Source organism: Canis lupus, chromosome 25 (genome assembly GCF_003254725.2).
Source record: "Canis lupus dingo isolate Sandy chromosome 25, ASM325472v2, whole genome shotgun sequence".
NCBI lineage: Eukaryota > Metazoa > Chordata > Mammalia > Carnivora > Canidae > Canis > Canis lupus.
In genome coordinates, this window is record NC_064267.1 from 26556701 (window position 1) to 26580087 (window position 23387).

The following is a 23387-nucleotide window of genomic DNA, read 5'->3' on the forward strand; positions in this document are numbered from 1 at the left end:
GTTTTGATGATGTATTTTCTCCATGCCTTGAACGTGAAAAAATTGGGAAAGCACAATCCTTACTCTGGTTAATTCTTACACACTGTAAATTATCTTTAAACTTTTCTCAGTAATCTATATATTTTAGGTTTTTGAAGTCACATGAGAATTACACTTACATTTAAATAAAGAATTGGTCAGGATGCCTCTGTGGCTAAGCGGCTGAGCATCTGCCTTCAGTTCAGGGTGTGATCCTGGAGTCCTAGGATCAAGTCCCACATCAGGCTCCCTGCATGGAGGCTGCTTCTCCCTCTGCCTATGTCTCTGCCTTTCTCTGTGTGTGTGTGTTTCTCATGAATTAATAGATTCTTTAAAAAAAAAAAAAAAGAACTGGTCAAAATAAACATTTTTAATTGTTTCTTTTTAATGAATTATTGTCTCTTGTTAATACATTTCTTAAATCTTTTTTTCTTAAGGATTTCAAACAAAAATAATAGAGAAAATATTACACATCCCCCTATATAAGGCAAATTTTTCTTCCAAAAGTATTCCTTAGAGAGGGTCACCTTATACATGAGACATCACAAAGTCTTTTTGATACCCTAAGCACTGTCAATAACCTGAACAAAATGCTGTTGATGGAAATATATTATTAGCCTCAGAAATCTACAGCAATGCTAATACTAGGTGCTGGTAGAGCAGACCGTAAAGAAGGCAGTAAATTAACATATTTTCTAACGCTCTCTGAGATTATAAAGCTACAATTTCAAGCGTTAAGTGTTGTTTAAGAATCACTGAAAGCAATACTGTAAGTGATGGTGTGGCAATCACAGGATGGATTTTGAATGCCCTGGTATTATGCAGAGAGAGAGAGTTCTGGTTTGCGATAAAATTTCCATCAACAGCATCACATATGGTTTAAACAGTGCTGCTTCTAGGAGTATCCAGCTGGCTCAGTTAGGTAGAGCAAGTGGCTGTTGATCTCAGGGTCTTGTTGGGGATAGATTTTTAAATGAAAATGCTACATGTCCAGCAAATTGGAACAAAAGATCACTCACTCTTGATTTGTTAGAATACAAAAGTTAATGTCAAAGGTGAACTTGAGGGGCACCTGGGTGACTCAGTTGATTAAGCATCTGCTTTCAACTAAGGTCATGATCCTGGGATTCTGAGATTGAATCCTGTGTCTGGTTCCTTGCTCAGTGGGATGGCCTGCTTCTGCCTCTCCCTTTACCCCTCCCCACTCCGTGTCATGCTCTAATTGAATAACGTTAATGAAATGTGAATGTAATGAGGGGAAAGCTCATTTCTTGGTTAATAGTTGAACAGACTGCCGATCCCCCAGGACCAGTGCAGTACCACACCAAGAGGTCTCTCCTGAGCCTCTGGTTCTCCCAGAAGGAAGAGAACCCAACGGTAAGAACCAGCCACCCGTGTTGTGGGTCACTTTGCAAGAGCCTGTATTCTGATCTTGTACTACAGGGATTGCAGGGGAATCTGCAGGGCTCAGCCACTGGGATCTGATTGTGACCGAAGGGCCAAGGGGCTTGCAACACACAGGCACACAGATCTTGGCAGACTGAGCACAAACCTGAAGCACCCTCATAGTCATCCCAACCAGCAGCACGGCTCACCTGCAGAGCCATGTTGCCGATGTGTTCTAAGGACTTAGGGTGTACATCTGCCTGATTTAGGGCCTCACACAAGAAATTTCACCAGCCTGAGAGCCTGGCTTGCCCACATTCAGGTAAGGAGTTGAATCACAGCCACACCCACTGTGGAGCATGTCTTCCAGTTCCATCTGACCAGAAAGGGCTGGCCACAACCAACCCCTGCAAGCTGTGGGGCCCAGCAGCACTTGAAGTGAGAGACCGGTGGGCAGAGCTAATTGCCTTCAGAGACAAGTCAGTCCTGGGAATGGAGCATTACTATGCTATACCCAGGCAGGGCAGATTAGTTCAGAGCCAAGTCTGAGGATCACTCCCTGCCCTTCCCAAATGAAGAGCCTTGACTTGTATCTTGATAATTTTTTTTTTTTGATATGACACCTAAAGCTCAAGCAACAAAATAATTTAAAAAAAATCAAGCTAAAAAGCTTCTGCACAGCAAAAGAAACTGTCAACAAAGTGAAAAGACAACCTACTACTGGATGGGAAAAAATATTTGATGAGGGGTTAATGTCCAAAATATATAAGGAACTCCTATAACTCAACTGCAAAAAAACAACCCAACTCAAAAATGTGTAAAAGACCTAAATAGACACCTCTCCAAAAAAGACATACAGATGGCCAACACGTACATGAAAAGATGCTTAATCACTAATCATCAGGAAAATGCAAATTAAAACCACAATGAAGTATCACCTCACATCTCTAAGAATGGCCATCATCAAAAAGACAAGAGGGAGGTGTCTGGGTGGCCCAGTTAAAGGTCTGATTCTTGGTTTTGGCTCAGGTCATGATCTTAGGGTCCTGAGATGGGAGCCTCACATCAGGATCTGTGCTCAGCAGGGAGTCTGCTTCCCCTCTGCGGCCCCCTCCCCCACTCATGTACTCTCTCCCTCTAAAATAAATAGATGAATCTTAAAAAAAAAAAAAAAAAAAAAAAAAGAACAAGTACTGGCGAGGATGTGGAGAAAAGGGAGCCCTTATGCACTTCTGGTATACCAGATTGTATACCAGATTTACAACCAGATTGTAAACTGGTACAGCCACTGTAGAAAACACTATGGAAGTTCCTCACAAAATTAAAAATACAACTACCCTATGATCCAGCAATTCCACTCTGGGAATATATCCAAGAAAGGCAAAGACACTAACTTGAAAAGACATTTGCACCCTCATATTCACAGCAGCATTATCGATAAGAACCAAGACACGCAAATAATCAAGTGTCCACTGATGGACAAATGAATAAAGAAATGATGGTGTATATATATCCACAATGGAATATTATTAAGCCATGAAAAGATGAGGAATCCTACCATTTGCAACAACATGGATGGACTCCAAAGGTGTTATGCTGAGTGAAATAAGTCAGACCAAGAGAGACAAATACTGTAGGATCCCACATGTGGTGGGGAAAAAAACCCAGAAAATCCAACCTCAAAGAAAAAATAATCAGTCTGAGAATTGTGGTTATCAGAAGTGGAAGATGGGGGAGGGGGAATTGGAGTAAAGTGGTCAAAAGGTTCAAAGTTTCAGTGATATGATGTGCAAGTACCAGAGATGTCATGTCCAGCATGATGACTCCAGTTACCACTGCTGGATGATCCATAGCACAGCTGTGAAGAGTCAAAATCTTAAGAGTTCTCATCACAAAGAAAACCTGTTTTTCCTTTTATTCTTTTTCTTTTATATTGTATCTCTAAGAGATGATGGATATCAGTTGAACCTACTGTGGCAATCATTTCACAACCAAACCATCATGAAATATACCTTGAACTTTTGCAGTGATGTGCATCAATGATTTCTCAGTAAAACTGGGGGAAAAAAACCCAAACAAAACTTCGAGTGAATTTAACAGAATATATCTAAGTTTAAAAAAAAAAAAACCTCATTAATGTTTGGTTTTAGAAAATAATATACACTAATATAATACGCTTTCTTTAAGAGAAAAAACTATATAAACTATTAAATCATTCAATTATTTAGAAGTTCTTCAGTTAAAAGCTATATTAATTTTCTACTTTTTTAAAAGATTTTATTTATTCATGAGACACACAGAGAGGCAGAGACATAGGCGGAGGGAGAAGCAGGCTCCATGCAGGGAGCCCAATGTGCAACTTGATCCCGGGACCGCAGGATCACACCCTGAGCCAAAGGTAGATACTCAACCACTGAGTCACCCAGGTATCCACCCGACCCCACCCCCCATAGCTTTTTTAAGTAGGCCTGGCACAGAGCACAATATGGGGTATGAACTCACAACCCTGAGATCAAGATTTAGACGCTTAACTGACTGTGCCACACACAGGCACCCCAAAAATTAAATAGATTTTAAATCCAGTTATGTCTCCAAAAAAAAAGTTCATGTTTCTATGCCACAGTTGAAAATTCCAAACAACCACATCATTAAGCACATAACAGAAATGCCTTAGTCCATGACAGCTTTGTCCAATATGCCCATGATTAATCTGTGCAGTTTTACTCTCTAGTGATTTCACAGATGTCCTGAGGCTGTTGGAAGAAGTAATCTGTGTATCTTTATATAGAAATTGCTTCAGAAGGGTTTGAGGGGGCTATCCTAAAAGCTCAATCTAAGAACATATATTAAAAGAAAATGTTGTCACAAGAATAGTTCTCTTTAGAAAACAGTGTTTGGACCTGGTCCAGTGGGTTGTAGCCGAAACAGAATAACAAGATGGTGCTTTAAGATTCCCATCCGCATCTATTGAGTCAATCTGAAGGTATGGAACCCAGAAATCTGTATATTTATATAAGCTCCTCTAGGAGACTGACACAGCCAGGTAAAAGAATGACAGTCCTGGTAATCAATACTTAGTTCACGAGCAGGAAGGTAATCAAAATAAGAGGTGCTCCCCATTACTAGTTAGATCATCTTTGATATTCTTCATTTCCTATGGATATATCTTTTTACAAAAAAGTAAGTTAGAAGTGATCATTTTTGAAGTGTTAAAATGTCTTGAACATTATGAACACATGGGATTATACAGCAAACATTTTTTATGTCCTGATGGGACAGTACACTCTTAAAATTAGGAGATTCATCTTTGACAGTCTTTAAAATGTAATCTTTGGGGTCTAGTCAAGAGAATAATGGAGTCTTAGGAGGGATATTTAAATTAAATTTAATTAAAGACAAACATCACATATGTCTACCTTCCCCAAAATGGTCAATTCCTCTGAATTAAGGAAATGGAAACTATTCTGACCAAAATCTTCATTCTGTGACATGTGTGTTTGGGCAAGTTTAGGCAAACACCAAAGGTTTAGAAGTCCCACCACCAAACCTACAGCATTGAAAATGCAAAAGCCAACTTGACTCTCCAATCTGGCAGTTCAATGTGAGCTGCCAAACTTTCATCCAATGAGTCTTTCCCACTCCACATAATCTAGGTTCCTTGGGGTAGTTATGGTTTTCCCTTGACAGTTGACCAGGAGTTCAGGTACATGAACTCTCCCTTCTGATTCCCTCAGTTAGCTTGCGCAATTCTGGTATCAGAACCATAGAAGTTCAACATCGTTGTCACCAGCTCTGGAAGATCAAAATCGTGTTTCCACCCCCAGTCCTTCCGAGCATTGCTGTCATCAAAGTTCATCGGCCAACTATCCGCTAGGAAAAGACATGGAAGAGAAGCTTAAGTTACTCAGGCTCTATATTTGCAAAAACGGTCTAGAACATTTTATATAAAGGTCTATCATACAAGGTACCACAAAAGAGATTCACTCTTTGAAATTCCTCCTTTGAGCAGACCAGAGTGGCCATTATGCTCATACACAGCCATCCTCTTAGATTAGAAGATTCCATTACATGTCCAGTGTCAGGCACTGTGAATTGGGACACACTATTAAAATCTCACACAAAGCTGTAGGGTAGGAATCTTCTACTCCAACCCTGCTCAGGGTTTTCAGGGAGTTTGCAATGATGTACCAACCTATGGCCTGGCGAACAGAATCCACGTTGTATGTAATCTGGAATTCTGGTATGTGCTTAAGAACCTCCTGGGCCAGGTCCTCTGGGGTGAAGCTCATGGCATTGACATTGTAGGTCCTCATGGAGAGGGACTCTGCTGGGGCCTCCATGACCTCCAGGGTGGCTCTGAGACAGTCATCAATATACATCATTGGGAGCCTTGTGCTGGGTTTCAGGTTGCACTCAAATTTGCCACTCTTTATGGCATCATGGAAGATCTGGACCGCATAGTCTGAAAGAGAATCCTGTCTGTAGGTCTTCTCACAACAAAATGATGAATGAGCCTTTTGCATTAGGGCAGTGTTTCTCAAATGCCTTAGTCTTAGAACCTCTTTATGATCCTCAACAACACAGAGGACCCCCAAGGAGGTCTTACAGTGTGGGTCCTATCAATATCTACTACATCAGAAATTTTTTTATAAACTTTTTTTTTAAGATTTTATTTATTTATCTATTCATGAGAAATAAACGAGAGACAGAGAGGTAGAGACACAGGCAGAGAGGGAGAAGCAGACTCCATGCAGGGAGCCTAATGTGGGATTCAATCCCGGGTCTCCAGGATCATGCCCTGGGCCAAAGGCGGCACTAAACTGCTGAGCTACCCAGGCTGCCCTACTACATCAGAAATTAACTGAGCATTAAAAAAATATTCCTACATCTTAAAATGATAATAAACCCAATAACATATTCATATGTATGATATTATACAAGAACATATATTCCAAACAAAAGAACATTTAGTGAAAAGAATCAGGCGTGTTTTACATTTTGACAATCTCTCCACTGCCTGGCTTAGTAGCAGACAGCTGGGGTCTCCTGTGCATTTAGGCCACTGTGCTGCCATACCTCACACAGCCTCTGAAAAACTCCACAGGGCACTCATAAGGGTGAGTGGAAAAAAGGCAAATAACATCTTAATACTGACATGAAAAAAGCTTTGACTTCTTGGACTCCTTGAAAAAGACCAAGGATCCTGAGAGATTCCCAGTGCAAACCTGGAGAAGCACTGTATTAAGGCAAAGGCTTTTTAAAAAGTAACCCAAATGAAAATCTCCTTTAAAATCCTTTGGATTTTATCAGGCTTAGCTTTTATAATGTTTTATTTTATTTTATTTTTAAGATTTTATTTATTTATTCATGACAGAAAGAGAGAGGGGGGCAGAGGGAGAGGTAGAGAAGCAGGCTCCATGCAGGGAGACTGACGTAGGACTCGATCCCGGGTCTCCAGGATCACACTCCGGGCCGAAGGCAGCACCAAACTGCTGGGCCACTGGGGCTGCCTAAGGCTTAGTTTTTATATTGTACCTCAGGACCCCTCACATGGGGAGGATTTCTAATACAGGAGTTACCAAACATAATGCATGATTGAGTCCAAACTCATAATAGTAACAATACTTACGTTCCTTTTAAGATATGCAATGCATACATATAGTCCATTTTCGTGGAGCTTTCTGCATTAAGAAATAAAGGCTGGATTCAAAGAAAGAGGCTATTTCCTATTTGGTGTCTTCCTACATCGCAGATGACAAATTTGTTCTTGAATATGATCTGATTTCAGCACTGTGGATGGCCAATCCTGAGCTGCATTTGGAACACCAGCATGAGCTGCCCTTAACAAGTTAAAGTCAACAGGATTCCATGAGCTTCTCAGATGCACTAGCCAGAGGGGATGTAGAAAGTCAGCACGCAGCTAAAAAGACGGCCAGTCCCTTGCCACTCTTCGGGGCACCTAGAAAGCCCATCTAATGAGCAGAAGCAGAAAACAGCACTTACCAGTTGTTCCTCCTCCAGGCTGGGAATCAGCTGAAATGATTCCAGGATATCTCAGGCATCGGAAATCTAACCCATACCGGTAATGATAATACTACGAAAAAGACAAAAGCTACTTTAAAACAAATCCTTAAATCAGATAGAGCAATGCAATGAAAAAACAGCTCTTTGGGGCCTTAGGGATGGGGTGGGAGAACGTGTGGAGTATATTTCCATGCAGTTCTATTAAAATACTGCTAAAAAAAATGAGACTGTAGAATTTCTAATAGCCACTCACTTTCTTTAATAAATAACCCTTAAGTTTTTATCTTTAAAAAAAATTGTCACTCTGGTGACATTTCAACACGGTCAATAATCAGCCTCCACTGATTTCCAACCTTCCTCTGGAAGAGTCACTGCTGCGGTTCGGAACAGCCCTCCGGGAGCATGTTCCCACAGTGCGGCATTGGACAGTGCGCAGAGGACTTTGAGAGAGGAGGGCAAGGCCAGCTACATCGGCTAAGGGAGCAGACACCAGCTCACATTTGCCGTGGAGTTATAAAGACGAAGAGTATTTAAGAAAATAAAACCAGGGCAGCCCGGGTGGCGCAGCGGTTTAGCGCCTGCCTTCGGCCCAGGGCGTGATCCTGGAGACCCGGGATCGAGTCTCACATCAGGCTCCCTGCATGGAGCCTGCTTCTCCCTCTGTCTGTGTCTCTGCCTCTCTCTGTGTCTCTCATGAATAAATAAATAGAATTATATAAATAAATAAATAAAACCAAAAGTCATTTGACGTTCTCCATAACACAAAGTTTTAAAATCACCTCCCCTAACTGCCAATCCTGGGAGCCGGAAAGAATGGAGCAGTACACATTTGCAGGCAGCAAATGAAGAAGGGGGTGCCATCGTGGGGCCTCTGGGAAGCACGGAGTGCTAGCACATGGCCAAAGGCCAAGGAGTCCTTCTGGAGCTATCAGTACCCTGCCACTTGGCAAAAACAGGACTCGGTAGGAGCAGTTCTGGGGGCTAGGCCAGATCCCCCCAAAGACGAATCAGCAAGCATATGAGGCAAAAAGAATAGAAAAGGCAATGCTGAGTCATCTTGCCAAACAGCGCTTACTTCTCCCATGAGCTCCGCGTGGACTTTGGACACCCCATAGATAGTCCTGGGCCTCTGAACACAGAGATCAGGAGTTGGATTCCGGGGAGAAGTAGGTCCGAAAGCTCCGATCGTGCTAGGCACAAACAACCGCAGATTGTGCTCTGCTGCGACGTCCAGGACGTTATGCAATCCTGAAACGAATGGACACACCACCGTCTGAAAAATCTCTTACCAAAGAACTGAAAAAAAGCCTGGCAAACCAACCATTTGGGGCAAGACCCAGAAACTTACCGGTGATATTTACGGCTCTGGCCAAGGATACGTTTGCTTCCCCAACGGCACTGAGCAAAGCGCTATAATGAAACAACCAGGTGATGCGGTTGTTTACCACGATCTCCCGAAGATTCTTGTAATCCAGAATGTCGGAATAAATAAATGGGCCTACCAGGAACACAGCAAAACCACAGAAGTGCGAGTTTGGGATTTAAAAAGCTAAGTGGCCCTTCACCCCTTCCCCTGTTGACTCGTGAATTCCACTAGGACCGCTTGGTGACTAAGGCACTTGGACACTCTGCAGCATTTTGCTTATGGAAGAAAAAACCCCAACCACCCCCAGGTAATAATAGCTAGTGCTTACACAGGACTTACACTTGCCAGGCACTGTCCTAAGGGCTTTCTGTATATTTAGCTCTCATACAATCTTTGAGAGATATATTTTACTGGGAAGGAAACGGAGGCACAGAGAAATCAGCAGTAGCCAGGGTCAAATAGAGAATAAGTAGAAGAATTGGGCTCCCAACCAGTCAGCTGGCTCCAGAGTTGATGCGGTTAATAACCACCCCTACATTTCACTCTGATGAAAAGTGACATATTTTAAAAAGGATATAGAAGTGGATTTTTTTTTTTAAGATTTAATTTGTTCATGAGAGATAGAGAGAGAGAGGCAGAGACATAGGCAGGCTCCTCGAGGGGAGCCCGATGTGGGAGTCAATCCCGGTACTCTGGGACATGCCCTCAGCCGAAGGCAGAGGCCCAACCACTGAGCCACCCAGGCGCCCCAGAGGTGGATTTTTAAAAGAACATAGAGCTTGGTATAGGTATAGAAGGACCACAAGCCTGAGCTAGGCAGAGCAGGTTTTGTTCAGTGGCACCCACTTAACAGCAAAGTACCAGCAAGCTGAAGGCTGACATGGAACCAGGAAGGACCAGGAGACTTTCTAAAAATGTTTGTAAGGTAGGAGAAAACTTGAGGAGTCTGAAGTGTTTGTGTGTGTGTACAGCAGTTTAAGAGGAAGTCTATGTTGGGGCGCCCGGTGGCTCAGTCGGTTCAGCACTGGACTCTTGATTTCACCTCAGGTCATGATCTGGGGTCGTGGGATTGAGTCCTGTGTCAGGTCTGTGCTCAGCATGCAAAGCCTACTTGGGATTCTCACTCTCCCCCTCTAAAATAGTAAATTTTTTAAAAAAGATTTTATTTATTTATTCCTGAGAGACACAGGGAGAGAGGCAGAGACCTAGGCAGAGGGAGAAGCAGGCTCCCTGCGGGGAGCCCAATGTGGGTCTCGATCCCAGGACCCTGGGATCATGCCCGGAGATGAAGGCAGACACTCAACCACTGAGTCACCCAGGTGGCCCTTTTTAAAGAGCAAGTCTGTGTTGAAATAGGAGGATTAATTGCTCCAAATTTTTAAAGTTTCTTTTCCTCATTACAGAACTTGATTTTGGTGTTCCCTCTGAGCAGAGAAGTTAACTAAAACCTCAAAAAGTTGGGAATCAAAGTTTTTATTCAGAAAATACTATTCCAAATAAGATCCAAAGATGTTATTCCCAACTTCACTTCGAGTTCAGAAGAGCGCTCCTGTTCTTGTAACACCTGAACAAGCAGCAGCATTACTGTAGACACTTCACAGAACTATGAGGGACCAAAATAGATTTTTTTTTTTTTGAAGAGAGAGAGTGGGAGAGCAGGGGGGGAGGGAGGAGGGGGGGGGAGAGAGAGAGAGAGAGAGAGAGAGAGAGAATCCCAAGCAGGCTCCACACTCAGCATGGAGCCAGACCCAGGGCTCGATCTCATAACCGTGAGATCATGACCTGAGGCAAAATCAGAAATCAGACACTTAAAACGACTGAGCTACCCAGGTGCCCCAAAACAGGCAATTTTTAAAAGTCACACAACTGAGCCTTAATAACGCCTTTCTTTTCATCACAAGCCTGGTTATGAGCTGATCCCATGAGCCACCTCTCTAACTGCATTTTGAAAATCAAAGATAAAACAAAGGCAAGGCGTCTTGATCTCTTACCACTGTGGAAGATGTGGTCGGGGGGTTTCCTTATGTCAGACAAAATCACACTGTCCTTCCCAAATCGTTTCCTGAAGGGAAAAATCAAGACCTGTGAGTTGTACATCTAGGATATACCTGGTCCAGTGAAAACACTGTCTCAAATAGGGCAAAGGCCCAGCGTGGTAAATGATGAGCCACGGATCTGCTACAAGTCTATGATACTAAGAGCAAAATAAAATGATTAAATATTGCCAAAGACAAGATATATATACTGAAGAACTCAGATTTTCAATTTCAGCTTTTTTGGGCTCTTACCTCAGAAAGTTAGCAAGCCCCACTCCAAGCTGGCCAAGACCCCCTAGATGAAGAAGAAAAAAGTGGAACTTTAATCCAAATCTAACCAATTCAGTTATTTCCAGAATGTAGTAGCAGAATAAGACTATATGACAATCTCAGCTAATTAGGGAAAGCCCCAGTCTGACTTGGTGGAACTAAATTATATCTTCCGAGCTAGGACAGAGATCAATGTAGGTGATATTAGTTGTAGAGATAAAACTCTTTCCATGGAGTGACTGATGGCAAGCAAGGGTGCAGGAAGAGGACAATCACAAGAAAGTCGAACCTCCTACCTCCTTGGGCCAGCAATCCCCTCAGACCTGCCCTTATTATTTGAAGCTTGAGTACGACAGGTGCCAAAACACTCAAAGCTAAATATAACAGTCTGAGATCAGCCTTGGGTGGGGTTACCCAGAAGCCCATCCCCCATTAGAACTGGGCTGGGGTAGGGGAGGGGAAAGAGGGGACAAACCAGGAAGCCATCTGTTAAAAGGGTAGACAACTGAATCGACAAGGAGCCCTAAAGAAAACTAAAAATGACTATTAGAGGGACAACCTGGCTCAGTGGTTGACCATCTGCCTTTGGCTCAGGGCATAATTCCAGTTCTGGAATCAAGTCCCACATTGGGCTCCCTGCAGGGAGCCTGCTTCTCCCTCTACCTAGGCTGCTGCCTCTCTCCCTGTGTCTCTCATGAATAAATAAAATCTTTTTAAAAAATGACTATTAGAGCTTCCTAATTTAGAGGCTCGAAAATGCCACCAGTAGGAATGGGCATGCTGCAGGCTGGGAGTATAGCTGGAGGAGGCAACCACAAATTTCATCTGGGAGAAATAAATGAGGTAGGGTGATACAGAAAGTGGGATTTCCTGTAAGCACTTGTTGCCATCGGACTGGAACCAGGAAGGATGGTGTATAGGGGAAATGACTATACCTTAAGTCCATTTCCAGAGAAGACCAGAAAGAGGTAGTGAAGATACACACACACACACACACACACACACAGTGAGAAATGTCAGAAGCCAGTGAAAGACAATCTGGTGGGAAGAAGGAAATAAAGTGTGTCCATCAAGTCAGAGGTGGGGTTGGTTTGGCTGGAAGGTGTGGAGTGCCAGGGAAGGCCCGGAGCAAGGAGGGCAGGGCAGCAGGGGCTGGGTGGACACAAGGTAAGGGCCACAAGGAGCAACTCTGGCGACGACGTGATCAACTACATTGTAAGATGATGGGGACAGGTTCCTTGGATGTGCAACAACTGCTGGGAATCGAGGACATCGAATTTAGGTTGAGGAGTTTGGCCAAGGCAAGACGCACCTGATGCGCTGCCCATGCCCTGGTCCCTGCCCACTCCCTATACAGGAGCGCCCTCACCCCCGGGCCACCCCGGCTCCACAGCAGCTTCTGCTCCCGGTTTCCTGCAGCCGACCTTCAGAGAATACAGAATCACGACATGGACACAAAGCACTGGCAACGGTGGCACAGCGAGGATTTCAGGCTTGCGGGATCCTGGAGGAAGCCAACAGTGGAAAAGGCTGTTTCTGATGAATACATGTTGGCTGGTGGCATGGGAGCTGTTCCAAACACAAAGCCGTGCAGAAACAGCACAAGAAAAAAAAAAAGAAGAAGAAAGAGGATCAATTTGCAAATCCTGAAAAAAGGGGAAAAAAAAAACCAACCTGTAATTAAGACACGTGGCTGGTCTGTTCCAGAGAAAGAGGCGGAGTGGAAGCTGGCATCTGCTGGAATCTGCCGAGGGGAGGTGCCCAGAAACCGCAGCGGCGGGGCAGGCATCCAACAGCCACAGGCTGGGCTCCCCAGCATCTGGCCGGCGACCTGCCGCAGCATCCTAGCGAGAGGCATTTCTCTACAAACACCCTGCAGGAAAAGGGGAGCAGGGTTCATTATGCCACCTTTTATTCTCCCAACCTCTCCAAACGCAAGCTAAGATTGTCAGCTCATGGGCAAAAAGCAAGCTGGACTCACGAACCGAACTAAAGAGGCTGCTGAGTGGGCCGACAGGAAGCCGGTCAAGAGCCTACGGTGAGCTGGGCTCTGCAAAGGGGATCAAACACTGCAGGCAGACAAAAGCCGGGCAGAGATTTAGAACTGAAACCGCATAATGCTGACATCAACTGCATCTAATGGTCACGGTGGAGGTGACCCCACATAGAGCCAGAAATGCCAGATACACCAAGTCAGGGGATCCTAGCGAGGTCTTCACATCTTTACCACTGTAAGCAATTTGTTCACACACCACGGGAAGGCACATATGGGCCCCAGATTAAATAACCTCATGCCCTACAAATCTTGTGCTAACGCCTAGATGTTCTCTTTAGAACAAATGCAACTAGAAAAGCAGGTGGTTAAGATAGAAAGGCCCTCAGTGATACTCCATAAGCTGTGACTACTTTTTTTTTTACTGCCCTCTTCTTAGGACAATTTGGAAGAGCCATCTTCTTTCCTTCCAGATCATGTACATTTTAGTCTTTCTCCTCTTTCTCACCAGTTTTATTGCTTCTGGACCATGAATCCATTTTGGCCTTCAGAGGTCAAGATGGTCTGATCATATAAGGCTTGAGACTAGAGGCACATGCAGGGCTTTCATTTTGCTGATTCCATCCCTCACACCCAGGCAAGCATGTCGCAAGAATAAATAGTAAATCAGAGCCACCTAGCCTGCTCCACTGGTTCCCACCCTCTAAAGTCAGGCCTGTTGCACTCTGCACATGGCCCTATGGCTTCCTTCCATGGTAAGATTTCCAAGAGCTGGGAGATGAGCCTTCAGAGCTGACTCTGGTGACCTACCACCTTCCAAGTTGCTCACCAGATCTAACCATCTTATATTTGTCAACTACATTTGAAGACTGTTTAAAATCTGAACTTAGCCTGCTCCCACACTCAACTCAGGGCCTTAAGAGAACAGTAATACACAGCCCTTCAAAGTCCCTGGGGCTCTTCGTCCCAGCGAACTTTGCCAAACAAGTAGGAGAGAGGCTTCTGCTACAGCATTTCTGGCTGCTGGGGGAGGGGGGGAGGGGCGGGGGAGGGGGGAGTCAGGACTATGCAAGAGGTCCGCACTGTGGGCCACATTATAGGAAAGGCCCAAATATCCCTTGGAAGACCTTTGGGTTAATCATCCTTACAGCCATTGTGGTCATCTGAAACCAGGTAAGAACTCTTGATTCTTTTTTGGGGGGTGGGGGGAGCAGAAGGTGGTAAACTGTAATTTTCTTATTGGAAAACAAATGTATAACTCGGAATGGACTTGAGGCAAACTGTGCCATAAACAGATTTTCTTTAAGCGGCTAAACAGAGTTTAAAAAGCAAGTAACAGGGGATCCCTGGGTGGCTCAGTGGTTTGGCTCCTGTCTTTGGCCCAGGGCGCGATCCTGGAGTCGCCAGATCGAGTCCCACATCAGGCTCCCGGCATGAAGCCTGCTTCTCCCTCCTCCTGTGTCTCTGCTCCTCTCTCTCTCTCTCTCTCTCTCTATCATAAATAAATCAATACATCTTAAAAAAAAAAAAAAAGCAAGTAACAATAAAAGAAAAGGTTTCTAGTAAAGGACCAGCAGTACAAAAAAATACTGTATGAGTACATGGATAATACACCCGTTTTGCAATAGTGCAACTCTGAAGTACATGTTGCTGACTGTCCATACTCTACATATAGAGTTATGGCTCCTCGCTTTTACAACATGCTGACACTTCCTAATGAAAACCACTTAAAAAAAAAAAAAAAGGCATAACCCAGATCTTCCCTCATTTGACCAATTCCATTTAGGATGAGGTGTGCAGAAGGGCTTAGATTTATCCAGAGGAAGCCATGTGCAACATGTGACTGGATCAGTTGGCTCAAATAAGGTTTCAGGACAATGACAGTAGGATAAGGGAAGAAAACAGAGGAATGAAATCCTAATCACTATACATGTATATTTTTGGACAGCAGGGGGAAACCTTTTATAGAGAAGTTACAAAGAAGAGGTAAATAAACAATTTGGTACAAGAAATTGAACCCATTCTATACAATGTCCACACAGTGCTGTCATCATGTATACAGTCTTCACAGTTCATGTGCCCATCACCATGATTATCTGCTTCCCTGTCCATTTTGTCAACCTCAGCATCTGCTCGCTTCTCTCTCAGGTCTGTCATCACACGGTGAAGCCCAGCACTCATACAGTCACTGCCATCCTTATCAAACACATGGAATGCTCTCCAATTTCTCCCTCACTGTTTCATTCATTTTTCTTGCCAGCATTGTCAGAAATTCTGGGGCTCTGTTGCACCATGACCATCAGCATTCACTTCATTGATCGGGTCTTATAACTGTGCTTCTGGGAGATTCTGCCCAGAGGCCTCGTTACAGTTCCCAACACTTGTTGGGTTTTTTGTTTGTTTGTTGTTAAGAGTTGGGGTGGGGGGGGAGCAGAGGGAGAGGGAGAAAGAGAATCCCAAGCAGGCTCCACAATCAGAGCCCAATGTGGAGCTCAATTCCACGACCCTGAGATCATGACCTGAGCTGAAATCAAGAGTCTGACACTCAACCGACTGAACCACCCAGGCACGCTGATGCTCACTTTTTTTTTTTTTTTTTTTTTGAGGCTCACATTCTTAACTGAAAATAAAGCATTTTAGGTTAGCCATGTGAACAATTTGTAATTGAGTTGGTCCTTCTTATTTCACTTTGATTAACAGCTAACATTTTGATGCTCACTATCTCACTATATGCCCAGGTCAGTGAGTGATGCAGCTCTTAACCACCAAGCAGCACTACCGTCCCCATCATACAACTGCTTTGATTAACAATGCATGAACCTTTAAAACAAAAAACTGCCAACCATCTACAGCAAATAGCTTTTCCAAGTCAAGATTATCACCTTGCTCTCACCAAGTTCAACTGAATAGTGTTAAGGCAACAGTTTTTTTTTTTTTTTTAAGGCAGCAGTTCTCAAGTTTTTTGGTCTGTGGGCTTCTTTATATTCTTAAATATTGAGGACTCTGAAGAGCTTCTGTTCATGTGGTTTACATCAAACAATGCTAGTTGTGTTAGAAAGCAAAACAGATGAATGTTTAATATAATAATTCATTTAAAGCCAATAAAAATTTTTATGAAATAATTATATTTAAAAAAATAGCAAAAAGAGTGCCATTTGTTTGTACATCTTTGTTGTCTGCCTTAATGGAAAACAGCTGGATTCTCATCTGCTTGCACCCAATCTGTTACTTAAATTGAAGTATATAGAAAAAAAAAATCCAGACTCACGAAGTGAAATACTGGGAAAAGGGAGCAGTATTGTAAAAGCCTTTTCAGAAAATTCTGGATACTCATCTTTGCAAACCAAAACTTGACACGTGGACACGTGGTAGTTTTGTAAAGGTTAGTTGCAATGTAGAATCTGAAGCCATTATCAGTGAACCTTTTGGATTATGTATCTTAAAAGCCACTGGTCTACCTAGTGCTTGGAGCAGATCTTTACCCCTGAAGAATTTTGTAATTTTGTGCACTGGTCTTTTGGAAAATATTGGTTCAGCAAATTATGCAGGACTTCCCAGTGTTAACACACTTCACTATAGAATATCAAAAGGTCATAGTGATTTTATCAGAAAGTTTCTAAATACTGAGAAGCTATCAAGCTCACAGTGGTAGATACAAGTTAACAGGCAACAAATGCCATTAGTTGTTTCCTCAAAGGGACAAGCTCACTTGGTTCATTTTTTAAAAACTACATCCGGGACGCCTGGGTGGCTCAGCGGTTGAGCGTCTGCCTTTGACTCAGGGCATGATCACAGGGTCCTGGGATCAAGTCCCGTATCGGGCTCCCCACAGGAGCTTGGTTCTCCCTCTGCCTAAGTCTCTGCCCCTCCCTCTCCCTCATGAATACATAAATAAAATCTTAAAAAAAATAAAATAAAACAAAAAACTGTATGAATAAGCATGAATAACTCTAGTTTTTCGGTCATTCCTTGAGGCAAAAATGATTTTCTATAAGGAAAAAAAAGTGGCCAGTTCCACCTACAATTCAATCATACTAAAGTGCTTTACTTCAAGATAGCCATCACACCTTAACACAAACAAGTGCATCCCCTCAGCACAAGCCATACTGTAAAGATAAGTTTTGAGCCTGGGTGGATCAGTCGGTTGAGCATCTGCCTTGGGCTCAGGTCATGATCCCAGGGTCCTGGGATCGAGCCAGTATGGGGCTCCCTATTCAGCGAGGAGCCTGCTTCTCTCTTCCCTCTGCCCCTCCCCCTGGCATTAAAAATGTTTAATAAATAAATAGATACATTTTATTAAATATTGACCCTTGAAGACCTAACAATTTTACTGTTACAGAAAAGGCATTCCTAAGTAAAACTGGCAGATTTTTTCTTTTTTAGAAAGCACATGAAGACCATCTACTAGTACTTTGATGCCACTGCCTTGATTCCTGCAAAGACACCTGTGGTTTTAGCCAGCATTGCTTTGGCCCCATCAGTGCAAATTCAATCTAGTTGTCCCAAAATAAACCATGAAATTCAAATAAGTTATTCTACACCGAATACCTTGGCACTACTTGTGTTTGCTGCTAAGTGTTCGCCAGAAAGATACTCCCTGATGACTGGTTTGGTGCTGATACCAGATGAATACAAACAAAATGACAAATCCAGCCATGACTGCAAATTCTTCCTTTTTTTTTTTTTTTTTAAGACTTTATTTATTCATGAGAGACAGAGAGAGAGAGAGAGAGTCAGAGACACAGGCAGAGGGAGAAGCAGGCTCCATGCAGGGAGCCCGATGTGGGACACTTTCCTGGGACCCCAGGATCACAAGCTGGGCCAAAGGCAGGTGCTACACTGCTGAGCCACCCAAATTCTTCCATTTGTAAGACAAAATACACTTCTGTTAAGATCCTAACTCAGTCTTCATGTTTGCAGCTAAATTTTTAGTTTGACAAGTTTCTATATTATTACAAAGTGACAGTGCTATGATTTCTTTCAATGCTTTTTTTATCCAAACAAGGCTTTATTGTGTTTCTCCAGCCACTGCAATCTTATAACCTATCCTACTAGATGCTTTAAAGCTTTTTCATTTCTAGTTTGGAAAGCTATAACAAATCATTTTTGGCTTTTCAAGAGCTCATCATAACTACATTTAGGTCACTCAATTCATTTTTCTTCAGAGGATTCGGAATAGTTGATCTCAGAGTTAACAGCACTGACACCATAATATGATTCAAAAGGGTTCTCCAGCATATAAGACACATAATGTAAATTTCTAACAACTGTAAAATGGTCAAAATTGATCACATTTTTAGGTCTTATTTAGTTCTGTATACTGCTCTGGAGTAAATTCCTCCCTTCCTTTATTCGAGGAACTCTGATAGATCATTTCATTTTTTTTTCCCCAGCATTTATAGACATGGATGATACAGCTCTGAGTAGAAAAATGTTTTCTTAGCATCCCCCTGTTTAGCCAACAATCCTTAAAAAATACATAAGTATCCTTTCATTTTAGAATACTTTCATATCAAAAAAAGAATACTTTCATATCATTTAAAAATTTAGAAAAGTTTTCAAATCAAGACTATGAAGCATACTTACTTTTTGTTATTTTTCTTTCCATATAGGCACACGGAAAACCTAGGGATTTCAAAGTGATGACTTATTAAAGGAAATGAGGTCGCAGAAGTGATAATGGGTATAACTGAAGGTAGCTAGTAAGCATACAGTAGAAGTACTAAGAACTGAATTCACCTCTGAAAACACTTATTTATATTCCAAGCCTACTTACTCTTAGAAGGTTCTAGAAACACAAGATTCTGGAATACACGCAAACACACTTCATTAATCAGAGGAAAAGCTCATCCCAAGTCAGTGTACACTGGAAAATGCTACTGTATGCTTTTAAGAGAAAGGATGTAAAAGGCAAATGACAACTTAGTCTTCTTTTTAGAATAGCTGGACCTCACAGACCCTACAAAATATCTCAGGGAAGCCCAGGATTCCCCAGATCATACTTTGAGAAGAGCTGTTCTACAGTAAAATTTGCTCTGCCAATCTAGTTATTAAATTTATATAGAGAGAATCCATCAAACAGTCTCAGTCCCTCTTTAAAGATTAGATTATAGTCCACAGACTTTCTCTCTCAAGCACCTTGTTTATTTAACCTGCAAAGGGACAAAAAAGAAACAGGTCAATAGACTCTTCTCCAGAAAGAAGGGAGTGCCTCCCCAGCCCAGGCCTTTAGGGGTGGTTGTTATACCACTTTCCCCAACTCTTGGCGTGTGCCCTCTGGGCAGGAACCACAGAACTCTAAGACAGCAGTGACCTCATGAAGAGGGTGGGACTGACGGAGATAGAGACTCAGAGCTCAGGCTGCTTTGGTCATGTATGGATATGGGGGGTGGTGCTGGTTAAGGAATCAAGGAGAAGAATACTAAAGTCTCTAATTTGCACGAAGCAGGTGAGGTGAGAAGGCATTGAGTTTGGTTTTGTATACATTGGTCTTAGATGCCAAGAGACAACATGGCTGTCTCTCTCACAAAGTTGTGAGCTCTTAGGAGCAATTCCTGGCAATACCTGATACAGGTCAGTACTCACCAAATCCTAGCTCTAATCATTCTTAGCTATAGAGACAGTAAATAAGAACGTATTAAGTAATATCTCTGGCACTAAAGCATGAAGGTAAAAGTATCCAGCCACTGACAAATGGATGGATGCACAAAATGTGGTATATACACACAACAGTATATTGTTCAGCCTTGAAAAAGGAGATCTTGCCACATGCTAAAACATGGATAAACCTCCAGAACACTATGCAAAGTGAAATAAGTCAGTTACAAAAGGCCAATTACCAAACCACTCCACTCTTATAAGTTATACAAGGTACCTAAAGCAATGAAAATCACAGAAAAAGGAAGTAGAAAGATAGTTACTAAGGGTGTGGAATTAGGGGGAAAGAATATCGGTGTTTAATTCCTTGGCATATAGTTTCAGTAAGATGAAAACGTTCTACAGATCTGTTGCACAGTAACCTAAATTTAACACTGCTAAAGTATACACGTAAAAATGGTTAACATGGTAAATTTAAATTATGTGACTGCAACCACAATTTAAAATATTTAAATTCACTTAAGAAAAAAACAAACAGGGATCCCTGGGTGGCGCAGCGGTTTGGCGTCTGCCTTTGGCCCAGGGCGCGATCCTGGAGACCCGGGATCGAATCCCACGTCGGGCTCCCGGTGCATGGAGCCTGCTTCTCCCTCTGCCTGTGTCTCTGCCTCTCTCTCTCTGTGACTATCATAAATAAATAAAAATTAAAAAAAAAAAGAAAAAACCAAAAAAACAAATGGTCTGCACACACCTATATTGCTGAGGAGCTACAAAATTTACGCAATAGAGATCAGTGCTGCCTCCAGAAACCTAACAGTTCAGTTGGTGCCTACCAAACCCCAGTCTCATTCAAACTCCCAAGCCCTGGAGCACCCGAGTGGCTAAGTGGTTGACCAGCTGCCTTTGCCTCAGGGCTTGATCCCAGGTCCTGGGACCCAGTCCCACATCAGGCTCTGCTGGGGGGTGGGGACTACTTCTCCCTCTGCCTCTCCCTGTGTCTCTCATAAATAAACTCTTAAAAAACAAAATCTCTCAAGATCTTGTCCCACTTAACTCCCCAATGTGTTTTTCTCCCTCTGCTTATAAACCTGCTAAAACCTATCTTGTCCTCCTGCTGGCTTTGTTTCCTCTCCCAGTCCCAGGGGTGTTGGGTTGCTCCCAACCTCCATTCCCTACCCCTCCTAGTGGGGCTTCCTACCCTGCACTCTGGGACACTGCTTTCACTAAAGAGGTGCCATGTGCCTGGCTGACGACTTCCAGGCTCCAAATTTTCCAGCACCAGGAAGCTACTAACCATGCCCCCCCACCCCGGCCCCCCCAAGCCCCCAGGTTCTCCTACCTCTTTGCTGTAAAGACCCATAATGCTTAAATAACACATTCGCAAGGCAGTCTCTCCTTTTATTTTAAGATTTTTAAAAAATTTATTTATTCATGAGACACAGAGAGAGAGAGAGAGAGAGAGAGAGGCAGAGACACAGGCAGAGGGAGAAGCAGGCTCCATGCAGGGAGCCCGATGCGGGACTCGATCCCGGGACTCCAGGATCACGCCCTGGGCTGAAGGCAGCACTAAACCGCTGAGCCAGGTGGGTTGCCCCAGTATCCCCTTTAAATCGTCCTGTTCCTTAAATAAGCAATGTGTACTCTTCATAGAACTGACCCAAGGAAAAAAATCAGGCCCCTGACTACAGCAGCACAGATGAAAGGCCTGCTTTCCTGAACTCTTACTTAACCCTCAACTACCCCTGAAGCTGGGATCTTTTCTCCATTTCGCAGGATGAACTGACCTGCCCAAGGTCAGGCAAACACACCACCAAGAGGGGGTGCGAAATCGGATTCGTGGAGTCTCAAACAAACCCTCCTTCCAGGGTGTTATGCTGAGTGAAGTAAGCCAACTGGAGGACAATCATCATATGGTTTCACTCATACGGGGAATATAAAAAATAGTGAAAGGGAATAGAGGGGAAAGGAGAGAAAACGAGTAGGAAATATCAGAGAGGGAGACAAACCATGAGAGACTCCTAACTCTGGGACACGAACAAGGGGGTAGTGGAAGGGGAGGTGGGTGGGGGGGTTGGGGTGACTGGGTGACGCGCACTGAGGGGGGCTCTTGACGGGATGAGCACTGGGTGTTATGCTATGTTGGCAAATCGAACTCCAATACAAAAATATACTAAAAAAAAAAAAAACAAACCCTCCTTCCACCACCCTCACACGTCTCCCTCCAGAGGAGGGATGCGGGATCCCTGGGTGGCTCAGTGGTTTAGCGCCTGCCATCGGCCCTGGGCGTGATCATGAGGTCCCGGGGTCCCGGGATCGGGTCCCCCGTCGGACTCCCTGCAGGGAGCCTGCTTCTCCCTCTGCCTGTGTCTCTGCCTCTCTCTGTCTGTGTCTCTCATGAATAAATAAATAAATCTTAAAAAAAAAAAAAAAAAAGAGGAGGGATGCGACCAGGCACCCAGGAAGAAGACAAAGAGGACTCATCTGCGTGGGCGCGGAGGGGGGCACCCACCGGCCCAGGGCTCAGATACCCCCCCCCACCCCCGCCTGCTGAGAGCGTTTAACAGAGCGAACCACGAAGAGCACTTAGCAAACTGCCCAACGTAAAGACTGCACGAGCAGGTCAAGTCCGGACTTACCTTGGCGATGAGCCGAAAGCCAGGGGGAAAAAAAAAAGCCTAGAAAAACAAAACACAAACCCAGAGCCCTAAGCTTGAGATACAGAGGGTCTTGGAGGAGGCCTGGCTCTGCGGGACGCGAGGAGGGGACCCAAGAGCCGCACACGGGTCCCCGGCCTGGCCTGGCCCTGGGGGAGGGGGTGTGGGGTCGCATCCTTCCCGGGAAACGGCCGGAGAACCGTGGCGCCCACCCTTATTCCTGGGCAGAGGGGGTCCTCGCAAGGTGGAAGGGGACGTGTCGACCCCAGCAGCGCCCCGCCCTCCCCGCCCCCCCGCGGCCCCGGTGTCGGCTGGAATCCCGGGGTCACACCGGGGGCCCCGCGACGTCGGCCTACGCGCCCAGCGGGGATCCGTCCCGGGCACAGCCCCGGGGGGCACGTCCGGCCACCCCCGCACTGACCTTCCCGCAGGGCCGCCCCGGATGCTGCGCCGCGGGAACCCGAGCTGCGGCCGCGGGCGGAGAGCCGGGCAGCCCCGTGCGCCGCGCCTTTATTCCCCTCCTCCCCTGAACCCGCCCCTCCGCGCACCAATCCCCTTCCTCGGCGGGGGCCCCGGGTCACGAGGGGGCCGGGGTGCTGGACCGGTCGGGCGAGGGAGTTCCCCGCGGCGGCAGGTCCAGGCTGCGCGTCTTGGCCTGGGCCCCTCTGCAGGGTCAGGGTGCGCGCAGCTCTGCAAGGGCCTCCCCCTCCGCGGGCATCGGCCCCCCGTACCACCCCCCACCCCACCGCGGGAACCGGCTCGGGCAGGCGTGCAGCACCTCTGCCGGGGACCTGGGGAGCGGGGCGGGACCGGCCGAGGACGCAGCGCAGGACCCCGAGCCAGGAGAGCGAATCCTTGAGCGAATCCTGTCCTCTTGGTTTCCCACGTGGGAAGCATCACCCCCCAAGGGCACGGAGCGGCCCAGTGAGCATCATCTGGGTCATCTGGGAACTTGTTAGACCTGAAGGTCTCCGGCGGCGTCCCGGGCCTGCAGAGTCAGGCTCTCCGGGGCGGGGCCCCGCGAGCTGCGCTCCACCAGCCCT

At 44.8% G+C, this 23387-nt stretch overlaps 1 protein-coding gene across 4 annotated transcripts; it reads right to left on the reverse strand.

Moving 5' to 3' along the window:
• Positions 1 to 381: 381 nt before the first annotated feature.
• Positions 382 to 23387, reverse strand: LOC112669652 (L-threonine 3-dehydrogenase, mitochondrial). 4 transcript variants are annotated; one of them, XM_025462914.3, is made up of 10 exons: positions 22766 to 22866; positions 22327 to 22365; positions 12775 to 12973; positions 11083 to 11125; positions 10786 to 10856; positions 8777 to 8926; positions 8504 to 8676; positions 7408 to 7498; positions 5597 to 5866; positions 382 to 5274 (listed from the first exon to the last, which is right to left on the reverse strand). In XM_025462914.3, the coding sequence occupies exons 3-10, from the start codon at positions 12956 to 12958 to the stop codon at positions 5135 to 5137; spliced, it is 1122 nt and encodes a 373-aa protein (XP_025318699.1). In that variant the 5' UTR covers positions 12959 to 12973; positions 22327 to 22365; positions 22766 to 22866; the 3' UTR covers positions 382 to 5134. The 4 variants fall into 4 exon arrangements, with proteins under 4 accessions (XP_025318699.1, XP_035575012.1, XP_025318700.1 ...); XM_035719119.2 differs by lacking the exon at positions 22766 to 22866 and adding an exon at positions 13086 to 13169 and having other exon boundaries at positions 22327 to 22616; XM_025462915.3 differs by lacking the exons at positions 22327 to 22365; positions 22766 to 22866 and adding an exon at positions 23123 to 23387.

What these genes read in the sequence shown, in the direction of transcription:
- LOC112669652 (XM_025462915.3), bottom strand. Translation starts at nt 12,958, where the DNA reads ATGCCTCTCGCTAGGATGCTGCGGCAGGTCGCCGGCCAGATGCTGGGG. An exon ending in GCCTGGAGGAGGAACAACTG is followed by an intron (nt 5,867 to 7,407) that starts GTAAGTGCTGTT and finishes ATTCTCTTTCAG; the next exon opens with ACTATGCGGTCCAGATCTTC. An exon ending in TTCTGTTCGCCAGGCCATAG is followed by an intron (nt 5,275 to 5,596) that starts GTTGGTACATCA and finishes GTCTTTTCCTAG; the next exon opens with CGGATAGTTGGCCGATGAAC.